Source organism: Clupea harengus, chromosome 1 (assembly GCF_900700415.2).
Source record: "Clupea harengus chromosome 1, Ch_v2.0.2, whole genome shotgun sequence".
NCBI classification, from domain to species: Eukaryota; Metazoa; Chordata; class Actinopteri; order Clupeiformes; family Clupeidae; genus Clupea; species Clupea harengus.
In genome coordinates, this window is record NC_045152.1 from 21,057,945 (window position 1) to 21,069,824 (window position 11,880).

An 11,880-nucleotide genomic window follows, 5' to 3' on the forward strand; every position below is an offset into this window, starting at 1 on the left:
GCGCCCTCAGCTCTTCTTCCCACTCCTTCACTCTTTCCATCTGCCCTCTCTCTCTCTCTCTCTCTCCCCCCTTTCTCCTCCTCTGCTCTGCTCTGTTGCTTTGTGCACAATAAGTCTTGCTTCATTAAAGGAAAATCTCATCCACTATCAGTTTACAGGCACCTCGGTCGTTGGAGTCGCTAGGGAAATACCATTCCATTCCGTCGGCGGGGTTATCTTAATATACAAGGCAGGAAAACACCCACAGCCATGCAATATAACTCCACTGCCTCCACTCACAAAGCAATTAACCGCTCATAGCACGGTGTGAGCACGCATGCGCTCCTGTGTGTGTGTGTGTGTGTGTGTGCATGCATGTGCATTTGTGTATGACTGAGAAGGAGGGAAAGGCTGTCTAAGGAAAAGGAGCCATCGTGTATAAGGCCTCCTGAGTGAATTGCTTGTGAGGTACAGTTTGTGTTCTTGTTCAATACTGAATTGGATGGCGGCAGGCGATACAATTATTTCACCTTGCACAACTGCGCGAGTGCCGTGAATATAATGAGGTGTGGTGTGCATTTTACTGAACAAGGGGTGGCAGATCAGTTTCACGTGTGTGATGAATATCAGACAGGGAGGGGTGTCATAAAGGAGATAACTCTATATGGACAGGTGTGTGTGTGTGTGTGTGTGTGTGTGTGTGTGTGTGTGAGAGAGTGGGGACATGTGGGCTTACTAATATCCTCTGCTTTCATTTCTATATTACCAGTCACAAGCACTGTGTTTGTGAATGTTTTACATTCTTAAAACAGACCCACCGCCCACGATGACCTGATAATAAGAGTGCAAGGTGCTCTGGCACGGACAGAGCTAAGTCATTTCTCATGCATCTTTAGCCCTGTCTCGCTCTCGCTCTCTCATTTTCATGGCGCCTGTAATCGTTCATCTCACTCTCTCCATCTCACTCTCTCCAGCGGCCCTAGTTCACATTATTCATTATCAGCACTGGGGGGTGAGGTGATTGTGGCAGATAGGGTAGTGCATATGAGAGAGAGAGAGAGAGAGGGAGCGAGAAAGAGAGTGCGAGAGTGTGTGTGTGTGTGTTTAACATAAAATGAGATGGAGACAGAGAGAATGTGTGACTAAGATAAATTAAGCAGGTAGGTGTGTGTGTGTGTGTGTGTGTGTGTGTATGGTGTGTGTGTGTGTTCTCTCTCAGCGTTGTCTGAGGGACCTGTAGCAATGGATAGTGTGTCCCTTTCCAGCTGGGAGCGATAAACAGGAAATGCATGCACCTCTTAGGTGAGCGTGTGTGTGTGTGTGTGTGTGTGTTTCTCACTCACTCACACACACACACTCCACATCCACTTCCTGCATGCTCAGGGCCAGACAAGAGCAGCAGGCATCAATCACTGTCTCTCCCTCCGTGTTTCTGTCGCTCTCCCTCCGCGTCTTCCTCTCTTCATCCTTCTCTCCTTTCCTGTCTCTCACCAAGGGCTGATGTGGACACAGAGCTTGTCACCTGCTTTACAGCACTGACCCCACACGTCTGACTCGTCCATAACAAGGGAATGAGTGATGAGAGAGGGAAAGAAAGAGAGAGAGAGAAAGGGAGGGTGGGAGGGAGAAAGGAGTGCTACAACACCAGCAGCATGACAACAGCACCGCTCCCTCGACACCAACCTCCCAACCCGTCCATCCATCCATCCATCCGTCCGTCTGGTTGTTTTTGCACTCGTCCTGTTTCCTGTTGTTACTGAGGACACTAATGCCTTCACGCAGCCTCACATATGAACAGACTCACACTGGCAGGAAGAATGGAACAGCACAATAAATTGAATCCTAGCACAAGCATGACAACACATGCATACACACCCCACCCCCACACAGAGATGCAAGACATCAAAACAGAGCAGCCCAACAGAAGTGAACCCCAGAACAAACATGAAAACACTCCCAAACACAAGGTCCCAAAACCCAGTGGCGTAGCGGTGACACAACCTCATCAAGTATGCAAATCCATTTCTGTGCTTGTACACATACCACACAGCAGTCAGTGGGGACATGCACGAGAACAACAAAAGAAGCCTCTCTCCAACCTCCATCTATGCATCACAGCTGCTCTATCTACCCAGACACTCATAGCAAGAAAGCACCACACCACTGACGTCATCCCATCCCTTCTACAGGCCTAATGCGGCCGTCTGTCCGAAAATATTTGTGCTGATCTCCCACTTACATTTTTTTTTTAGCTAACCCCACCCTCCCCATAACCTGCTGTGGAGATACTGCTAAGAGCTCACAGCAGCCATGATGACTCCTGTTTACTGTGCCCATCTCCAATTATCCAAAGACAATTTTCACCCAACTTTTCCTCCCCCTCTTCCCATCTGGCTGAGTGGGTCTGGATAGCAAAGAGAAAAGGGAACAAACAAGAAAACATCTTTCCTTCTGCAGTCTCCCTTGCCAGATGTAAGAGGTGCTTTCAAATAGGCAAGTAAATACAAAATAAATGCATTTTTTAACCATGACTTATAGGTTGAAGCTGATGATCCTGTGCTCTAGGCTATAAGTGCTACCTATGTAGCCCACTGCTGCTTTCCTGAAGTGATCTCTCACTGACCTTTTAGCCCACTGGAAAGGTGTATTTAGCAGGCTGTGCAGTGAGACAAACAAAAGCACTCATTGGCTGCTGGTAGAGAGCTTGGAGGCTGTGTGTTGTGCGCACTGGATGCATCTTAGCGCCGCTCTGCGCAGTCCCTGTTCGTGTCGTGTGCACCGAGACGAAAACGGTCGCTGAACTCCACGGGACTCGCTTTGTGGATATAAGACTACAGTGCGCCGGTCTCTCTTGGCTAGCTTCCACAAGCGCGCATTAATGCAGTTGGGCCCTGGCGAACACAGACGTTATAAAGCAGGCAAGCCTACTCTGTGAAGCAAATGAGCCCAAGAGCCTTGAATGAAGAAGGCTGCCGCCTAATAAAGTCTGACTGAAATTTTTCCCCGTCGATAACAGGAAAAAAAAAAAAAATAGAAAGCGGCCATGTCCCAAACTCAAGGACAAGGCTTCATCAGAGATCCGGCAAACACACACACACACACACAATCTCTTTGCCCCACACACAGTATACAATACACACACACACACACACACACAATCGTATGCCTCTTCACTACACGAACAGTTTGTCTCTTTCAAAAAACGATCGGCAGTCCTGCTCACTCCCATACACACACACATACATTGTCAGACATGTGCACAAATGCACTCACAGAATGAAAAACAAGCTTTAACAAGCCATCCGTGTCTGGGATTTAAGCACTTCGTTCTCTTTTCTTCGTCTTGGAGCAAAGTGCTCGTTGGAAATTCAGCAGAGGAAAAAATCAGAGGGATGAAGAAAAGCTCAATTATGGACACGACTGGGGGCGACTCAAGCCAAGGAAAAAAACCAGACATCCTTCCATGGTCATGGTCGACTGAAGTGAATATGCACACAAACACACACACACACACAACACGGACCCTAATCCAACGACAAAAATGCCCTAATTAACTTCAACGTCCAATCAGCCTCACTTTCAGTACACGCATATGCTAGGCTACATACTTAATATTTAAGCAAGCACAATGTGCTTACATTAATAATGTATATATATATTAGGAAATGATATTGCAAGATGTATTTGGGGCTATAGTTAGGATTAGGTCTGGAAATGTGTAAGACTATGTAATTACATGGTAATTAAATCATTATTATTATTATGACGTCTTTCTTGTCTTCCTTGTATGTGAGTAAGGGTCCGATTCCCAGGCAGTACACATAATGATGAAAATGTACATCTGTTCCGTAAGCCACTTTGGATAAAAGCATCTGCTAAACAAATACATTTGAATGTCTTGTGTCAGAAATGCTACAGCCTACAGAATGTGTCTAGGGAGTGTTGAATGATGCACATACACTTCGTATGACATGCTGTCGGGCAGAAAACAGGATAGCCTACGCTCAGCCTTCACACAAGTACAAAGAAGGTTTTGATGTCTGGATAAAAAAAAATGTCTTCCTGACATCAGAGAAAGCAATCACTTGAACTTGTGGAACCATCCCCACACCATCCTTATGAACGTATGCGCGATACCTATCTGCGCATGTGGGTGTGTGGTACAGGCTGCGATGCTATTCCTCAAGTAAAGTTGAGAGACTGACGTGATGTTAGCAGCTCCCACTTCATGACCCAGAGGGGGCAAGCATCTGCCTCCATCTCCCGCTCTCGCACCGCTGATTCTACCTGTTCAAGCCTTTCTATTGTGTTGCCTTCAGAAAGAGGGCGACAATACAATTCACACCCTCTGTTCTCAGCGAGGAAATAAACATATCACTTCCCCAGCTTCACTTGGAGGACGGAGAGAAGAGAAAGCATCAGAAGTCCGACCCCCCAGTCAAACCTTCTTTTTTGGTAGAGAACAGGGTGATTTGGATCAGGCTGAGAACAAGCACACATAGCAGGGTTTTTAAAGACACTTTTGTTTTTTTTTGTTTTGTTTTTTTTTAATACAGAAAGCTGTTGTTTTTATTTTTATTTTTAAATACACAAGTGCTACGGGGAGGAGAAATGAAACCTCAAATGAAATCACAAAAAAAAAAAAAAACAACAAAAGGAAAAAAAAAAAAAAACTATATGCATGTTTTTATTTCATGTTCAGTTCTTCGCTTCAAGCCTCATCACATTCTGCTGTTTGACAGAGAGGATGGGGTGAGAGTTAAGGGGGGGGAAGAGCGAAATTCTCAGTCAACTTCCTGCTCCCGCACTAAAACTGTCCAATCAGACGTCAGGGTCACCGGGCTGGAGACGGGGGCTCTCAGGCGGGGTGCAGTGCGCTGCCTCAAGGTCGGTTGAGGGGGTGGGCGGGACAAGAGACGAGAGCACGTAGGTCCAGCTGAGGAACGGTTCTCTCCGCAGCTCTCCTCCACACTGACTGCTCGTCTGCACAGTAGCACAGCGGCCATTAAGAGTCTGGCGATGAGGGAAATGTCAAGGTCCTTCACAGAAACAAGCGAGCTGCTCAGCACTGACGGGCACTTTGCCTTCGTGTTTGCTTCAGTCCGATTCAGTCCTCACTCCACTCAAGAAATGTCCTTTCTGTCCATTGGTTCGTTCATGTTGTCACTCATTCAGTTAGCCCGTCCCTAATCTCTTCATCCTTTAGGACACAGTCATGTTGTTCAACAGGGAGGGATGAAGACAGAAGGATTTAAAAAAAACTCATCGCGTCTGGTGACCCGACCGGCCCAGACGCTTTGCTCTTCTCCTCGTCCGCTACCGGGCCGAGCGATGAGGACGTGGCTTCTCCGCTCCGGGCAACAACATCGTCTGGCTGAAGCACAACCTTGTGTTCCTGGAACGGAGGTCAGACATGGGGACACCCACCTACCCCTTCACTCACCCCATCCCAGCGCAAGCGAGGCTTGGACGTGTGTGCGGGTGGGAAGGGAGGAAGGAGTTTGGTTCGGCGACGGCAGCGGCGGTGCGGCTACACTCCAGCGGTCGCCCTCCTCTCCACCATCTGTCCTCCAGGAAGCCCTCCGACCACACGGAGGGAAGTTCTTCTTGTCAGGGTTGCTCAAAACTTCAGGTCGAGTTCTGGGAGTCAGGGCGTCTTCAACAGGGTGTCCTCCCCCGGCCTTCAGGTCAGCAGGTGCTCTGGGCGTCACGGGAGGAGGAGAGGGATTTGAAGGACAGGAGGGGCGAAGGGGCGGTGGCGGTCAGGGGATGGGGTGGGGACTAGGACTGCTTGAGGCGCTTGCGGGGCGGGCCCAGGAAGGGGCACTGGGCTGAAGCCAGGGAGCGGTAGGCCTCGGCCACCAGGTGAGGGTGGGACGCCACCATCGACTTCCAGCCGGAGGTCTCCATCACATCTGACGCATGGCTGTGTGTGTGTGAGAGAGAGAGAGAGAGAGAGAGAGAGAGAGAGAGAGAGAGAGAGAGAGAGAGAGAGAGAGAGAGAGAGAGAGAGAGAGAGAGGGAGGGAGGGAGAGGGAGAGAGAGAGAGGGAGAGAGAGAGCGAGGGATGGAAGGGAAGACATACAGAGATGAGAGGAATAAAAGGAGGGAGTGGGAAGGGAGAGAAAGACAGAGTGCGTTAGAAATCCTCAAACAAAATGACATTCCTAGAAAGGCATGTGTTTATATGCATGCAAGTGTGTATGTACTGTATGTGCATCTGTACGTTCATGTTGACAATGACATTAAGAGTGGAAATCTGAGGGAACGTAGCCCCCCAACACACCACACACACACTCCTCGTAAAGAGGTGACTGGGTCCCCATGATGGCAGTGGGGGTCCCCAGACCTTCCCCACCTCCAACACCCTCAGGCTCTCTGGTGCACTATCACGAAACCAGCACATGGCCTTTAACGACATTTACCGTTTGTGTAAATAAGTGTGTGCGTGTGCGTGTGCATGTGCGTGTGTGTGTGTACACATATGTGTATCCCCTGCTGGGTGACCTATCGCCCTCCTGTCTTGTGATAGTGCATCCGGCACACACTCCTGCTAATGGCCACCACTCCTCCACCCCTGACCAACCGGTTAGCGTAATAAGCCAGCACCAATAACTTCCTTGAAGAATTAGAATGAACCTACCACCAGCAAACAGATATCAGAATGGGCTGCTGTGAGCTTTCAGTAACCTCAATAGGCCGTAGTAGGTTTGTGCTGAACAGAATATTGTCACATGAGATTTAGTATAAATTAGACCAGGCTGACAAATATAATTTTACATGAGCAAGAAATAGCATCAATCGGCTTGGGATATTCCAGACACGCGTGCATCATCACAAGCTGGTAGGGTTTGACGTTAATCAATAATTCATCCTTCACTATTTGCCTAATGATCACGACATGAAAGAAATGAAATGATGGGTCCCACTTATATTAGTGAGTAGAGCCTTAACTGCCCTAATTACAGAAGACTTACGGAACTAAAGCACTTTGCCTTTTACTTCATATCATCTGACGCTGGCAACCCTTAACACCTAGTCTAACCTAAACAGCATCTTCTGAAAACATGGAGTTATTTTGAATACCGGCGCAAACATCGAGTTATTAATTATGTTAAGTATCTAAGAAACATTAATATAAAACGGAGGCCAAATGATGTTCCTTTCAAAGAGAAGTAGCCTTCATCCTCGCCCACTCGCTCCAACATCAACCTTAAGATCAAACCAAAGCTGCACTCCAACAACTGCAGGCTGAGGCACCCCCCCCCCCCCTCCTGTTTTCTTTAAAGCCAGCCATCTCATCTTTTCTGTTCCTCGCTCCGAAGCCCTCGGGCAGCGATAGCTGCGGTGGCCTTGCAGGTCGCTGTGGATACAGGGCCTGGTCTAAATGCATAAATGTGCGAATAAATGTCTGAAGCAGTCAGTGCCAGGAAACATCGCTCTCAGCACAGGGCACGCTGCCGCCACACCGGGGTCAAACAGAGGCTGTTTACTTACTGTGTGTGTGTGTGTGTGTGTGTGTGTGTGTGCGTGTGAGAGAGAGAGAAAGAGACAGTATGTGTGTGTGAGTGAGCATGCACACAAGTCACTGGGTGAGTGTAGCCAAGGGACTCAATCTGTATGAGATTGAGTGTTTGTGTGTGTGTGTGTGCATATGCCTGTGTATGTCTGTGTAAATGTTTGTTTTGACGTGTGTGTGTGTGTGTGTGTGTGTGTGTGTGTGTGTGTGTGTATGTCTGCATATGGTTATGTGTGTGTGTGTGTGTGTGTGTGTGTGTGTGTGTAAATATGGGTTTGTTTACGCGTGTCTCTCTCTGTGTGTGTGCCCTTGTGTCCTGCATCAGCTCTGCTGGTGTCAGGACTGTATTGATCGGTATGGACTGCTGTTGTGGTTTGTTGTGACGGGTGGAGGTGTGGGCAGAGGCTGCCCCACCCCTCCCCTCCGCCCCGCCCCTCCCCTCTGCTAACCCGGCAGCAGCCTCCCCGCGGCAGGCAGGGTGGCCTGAGCATCACCTGCGCCTCCCACTGAAGACCACCGCCGCTCACAAGCTTGTATCTTTACCGGGAGATGCGGGGAGGAGCCGGAGGGACTGTGTGTGAATTTGAGATGGAACGATACGGAGGAAAGACACGACTAGCAGAGACAGGGAGGGTCAAGACATGACAGGTGGGTAAACAGAGCACGTTGAAGGAATGAAGATTAATGCAGAGGGATGGAGCTGGGAGGACGGAGAGATAGAGCGTCTTCAAAAGCCTGAGCAACAGGGCATAGGCAGTCTCTTCAGGTGGGGTCTGTTCAGCTAAGGGCCATTCCCATTAACACAAATGCATTTCATTCTCATTTTAAATCAATGAAAACTTTGATGCATGTTGTTGTTGTTGTTTTCCAGGCAACTAAAGGTTCTGAACTAATAACTGCTTCTTCTATTGTTTTATTAGACGAAGAAAAACAAAACTGCACAGGATTGAAGCACCGAGATGGGCAGCGCAGGGGTAACCGCCAGGCACCAAAGACGAGTATTGATGTGTTAATCGGCCAGTAAGCCAAGGTTGTTTGAGCAGTGGGCAGGTTTTTAGACAAGGTCGGCCAATGAAGAGCAACTCTCCCCCACCTCACCTTAACCTTATAAAAGACATCAAATCAATGGAAATGGGTTAAGCATAGACAGGTTACGGCAGAGCAGACTCTGCTTGGGGGGCGGAACTTGATGGAGTCAGCGAAGGAGCTGATTGGTGCAGCGGAGGCGCCACTCACTAGTTGATGAAGTCGACAGCCTGTGTTTTGAGCTGGTCGGCGCTGTGCAGGTCGGCCAGGATGAGGATCTCAGCGGCGTTCTCCACTGACAGACTCGTACACAGGGCGTCCTCACACATCACCTTCAGACGCTCCAGAGCATACTGCATGAGAGAGAGAGAGAGAGAGAGAGAGAGAGAGAGAGTGAAAGAGAGAGAGAAAGATAGTGTGTGAATGAGAGAGAGAGATAGTGTGTGAATGAGAGAGAGAGAGTGAGTGAGAGTGAGACAGATTGGAAGAGAGACAGAGAGAGACAGATTAGAAGAGAGACAGGTAGTGAGCAGGGGGAGAGAGGGAAAGAGAGGTAGATGAGGGGGGTAGAGAGAGGGGGAAAGAGAAGCAGTTGGACAGCATGACAGTAGAGGTGGGGGGGGAGAGAGAGAGAGAGCGAGAGAGAGGGAAAGATACAGTGGAAGGCAAAGTGAGAGACATTGGAAAGAGTGAGAGTGTGACAGAGAAGGGCGGTAAAAAAAAGAGAGGGAAGAGGGGAGGAAGATCAGAGATGTTGGGGAAGACTGGAGTGGGAGGAAAAGAGCATTTATCTGACATCCCTTCAGAGCTCTGCATGCCGAGCTGCCACACCTCCCTGACACACACACACACACACACACAGGCTGAGCTGTCAGGTTCACTGACTGTATAGAGCTATGGGGCTTAACATAAAAAGATGAAGTCATACTCCCTGCCTTACTTACACACAAACACATACAATGTCTGTTTGCCATCAAGTGCTAGTGCTAGACAGTATTCTAGTGTGTGTGTGTGTGTGTGTGTGTGTGTGTGGCGAAAACAAAAACGGTAAAAGACAAAAAAAGAGAAAGGTTACATAAGGCCGCACTAAGCTACAGACAAAGCAAAGAGGAGTGTGGGACACTGTCAGGAGAACTCAGGAAGAAGGTCAGGAAGGCCATATCAATGGCACGCACCAGAGTTTTTGTTAGCTGGTAATTGCCGGATTTTTGCCTGGTAAAATGTATTAATAAAATGAAACTCCAGACATTTCAAAATGTTGGTATTACGTTAACAATGAAATGTCAGTAATAACAGTAATAATGCTCCTTCAAAACCTCAAACAGTAAATGCCAGCACCTTTAAGAGGGCTTACCCACTTCACTGGGTCAGGTCTGTTTGGCCAAACCAGGTTTTGCTTATGTTGGCAAATAATGGTTTATAGAATTTATCTTGTCTCGTAGTGCCATTGTTATAACTTAGCCAAGGCTATAATTTGCTGCATAGGTTATGCAAGAAATATGGTTTCAGAACGATATTGCTAGAAACAGTAAACAATGCATTTCTGTAGTCATTTTCGTCTTAGAATGGCTGAAAAGTGAGTTTAAGAGCCAAAGTTTAGTTTCTTGCTTCAATTTACCTCTTTAGTTATTTAGTTTCACATGTATGGTTGCTAATCACATGACAGTATGACAGTGTTTTGACTCTCAAATTTGAATAAAGTGGTGTCGAACACAATTGTCTAGACTATGGCAGAGGAGTAGGATATGGACATTTTTTAAATAAATCTAAATCCAAATGCCCACCCCAGGATGTTATTTTTCAGTTTGTAACATAGATTGTTAGTGAAACACGTGCAGGTGAGTTTCGAGTTTGGTAAAAACACCTCACACTGGGCCGACAAGAAAAAGTCCTAGCGATACACACACACAGTGACTCAGAGCTTTGTGTCTTGTGTGTCTTGTGCGTCAGAGTGGCTAAAAAAGAAAATTGAGTGCCTTTTAGCGAGCCTTTGTAGGAAACTGAACAACTTGGTGTGTGTGTGTGTGTGTGTGTGTGTGTGTGTGTGCGTGCGCGCATTTGTCTTACTTTGTCAGCGGCTGCAAGCAGGTCGTCGGCCATCTTGTCCAGGTTTGGGGCTTTCCCCGTGTAGATGAAGCACATCATCTCCTTGAACACTTCTGGTTCCACGTCGTTAATCTCCACGCGGTTCTGTACAACACAAGAACAAGTCAAATCAGCGCAGTTCTGTACCACACAAGAACAAGTCAAATCAGCGCGGTTCTGTACCACACAAGAACAAGTCAAATCAGCACGGTTCTGGAACAACACACGCTTAGACAGCACAAACAACCACGCAGGGAGTGCCCCGACGTGAACCTAGATTCGGACCTGATCCAAAGTTCCTCTACCATCCTCCGAAGTTCAAAGTTCAAATCCTGCTCCTACCATCCTGCATGTGGTCTAAAATCTTGATATTCTAATGAAAAACATGTATATTGCTTAAAGCATCCGATGAATGATTAAATGTAAAGGTAAGTGTGACTTTTTCAAAGTCAGAAGATATATGTGGTGTGCACAGGACATCATTCAGTGTCGGTCATTGTTCACACACACTCCAGATCTAAGACAGCCCAACAGGAACAGGCTGAGGACTGGTTCCTCCTGAGAGAACGTATGTGGAACCTTTTTTGAAAGGCTGCCATTAAGGACACTCTGGGAGATAATCTCTGGCCTTTCTGGAAAGTTCCAGCAGGGAGGAGAGGGGTTTAACTGTAGGTGTATTCGTCCCGAACCGTTAGGTACAGGACATTCGGTTGATATGCTACTTCCTCAGTTCAGTACGCACTGTGACCCAAACATTTACTGTCTATTTATTAATGTTACCACTCCCAGGTACGGAAGAGAAATATGCATGAGAGTATGCGTTTTAGATTTTGGAAGTGTACCAGTGGTCATCTATCAGCTGTTCAACTGATGTCGGATAAACTTGAAACACTTCATGTACCATCATCACCTGAATGTGTTGATTAGCAGAACGAGACAAAAACAAAATGGAAGGCAGGTCCTTCTCCCCAAAGCCTTCTAACAGCCTCGCACCTCTAGATGCGGACCGTCACAGTAATAACTAATGCTACAGGGGATTTATCGCTTTGGATATGTGATCACACAGACGCAAATACAGAATTAAAGCCTATGGTCAAAGTGCTTAAGCCTCAATACACTGTGATTTCACGTGTGCACTTTGGTCAGTTTTAGTCAGTTGAGCCTGCCCTGTATAATCGAGCACAAGCTGCAGATAAGGAATCATCAAAAGGTCAGGGTCTTATGATGGGGCATTACTTGGGGACATATGTGTTTTTTTCCTTATTGACAAT

At 47.4% G+C, this 11,880-nt stretch overlaps 1 protein-coding gene across 1 annotated transcript in view; it reads right to left on the bottom strand.

The window, feature by feature from the left end:
* Positions 1 to 4,504: 4,504 nt before the first annotated feature.
* LOC105898864 (speckle type BTB/POZ protein) overlaps positions 4,505 to 11,880 on the bottom strand; it is a 41,523-nt gene continuing 34,147 nt past the window's right edge. Inside the window, exons 7-9 of the mRNA XM_012825971.2 lie at positions 10,592 to 10,714; positions 8,735 to 8,877; positions 4,505 to 5,905 (exon numbers count right to left, since the gene is read on the bottom strand). Coding sequence (XP_012681425.1) covers positions 5,761 to 5,905; positions 8,735 to 8,877; positions 10,592 to 10,714 — 411 coding nt within the window. The 3' untranslated portion in view covers positions 4,505 to 5,760. The remainder of the gene's footprint in view (positions 5,906 to 8,734; positions 8,878 to 10,591; positions 10,715 to 11,880) is intronic.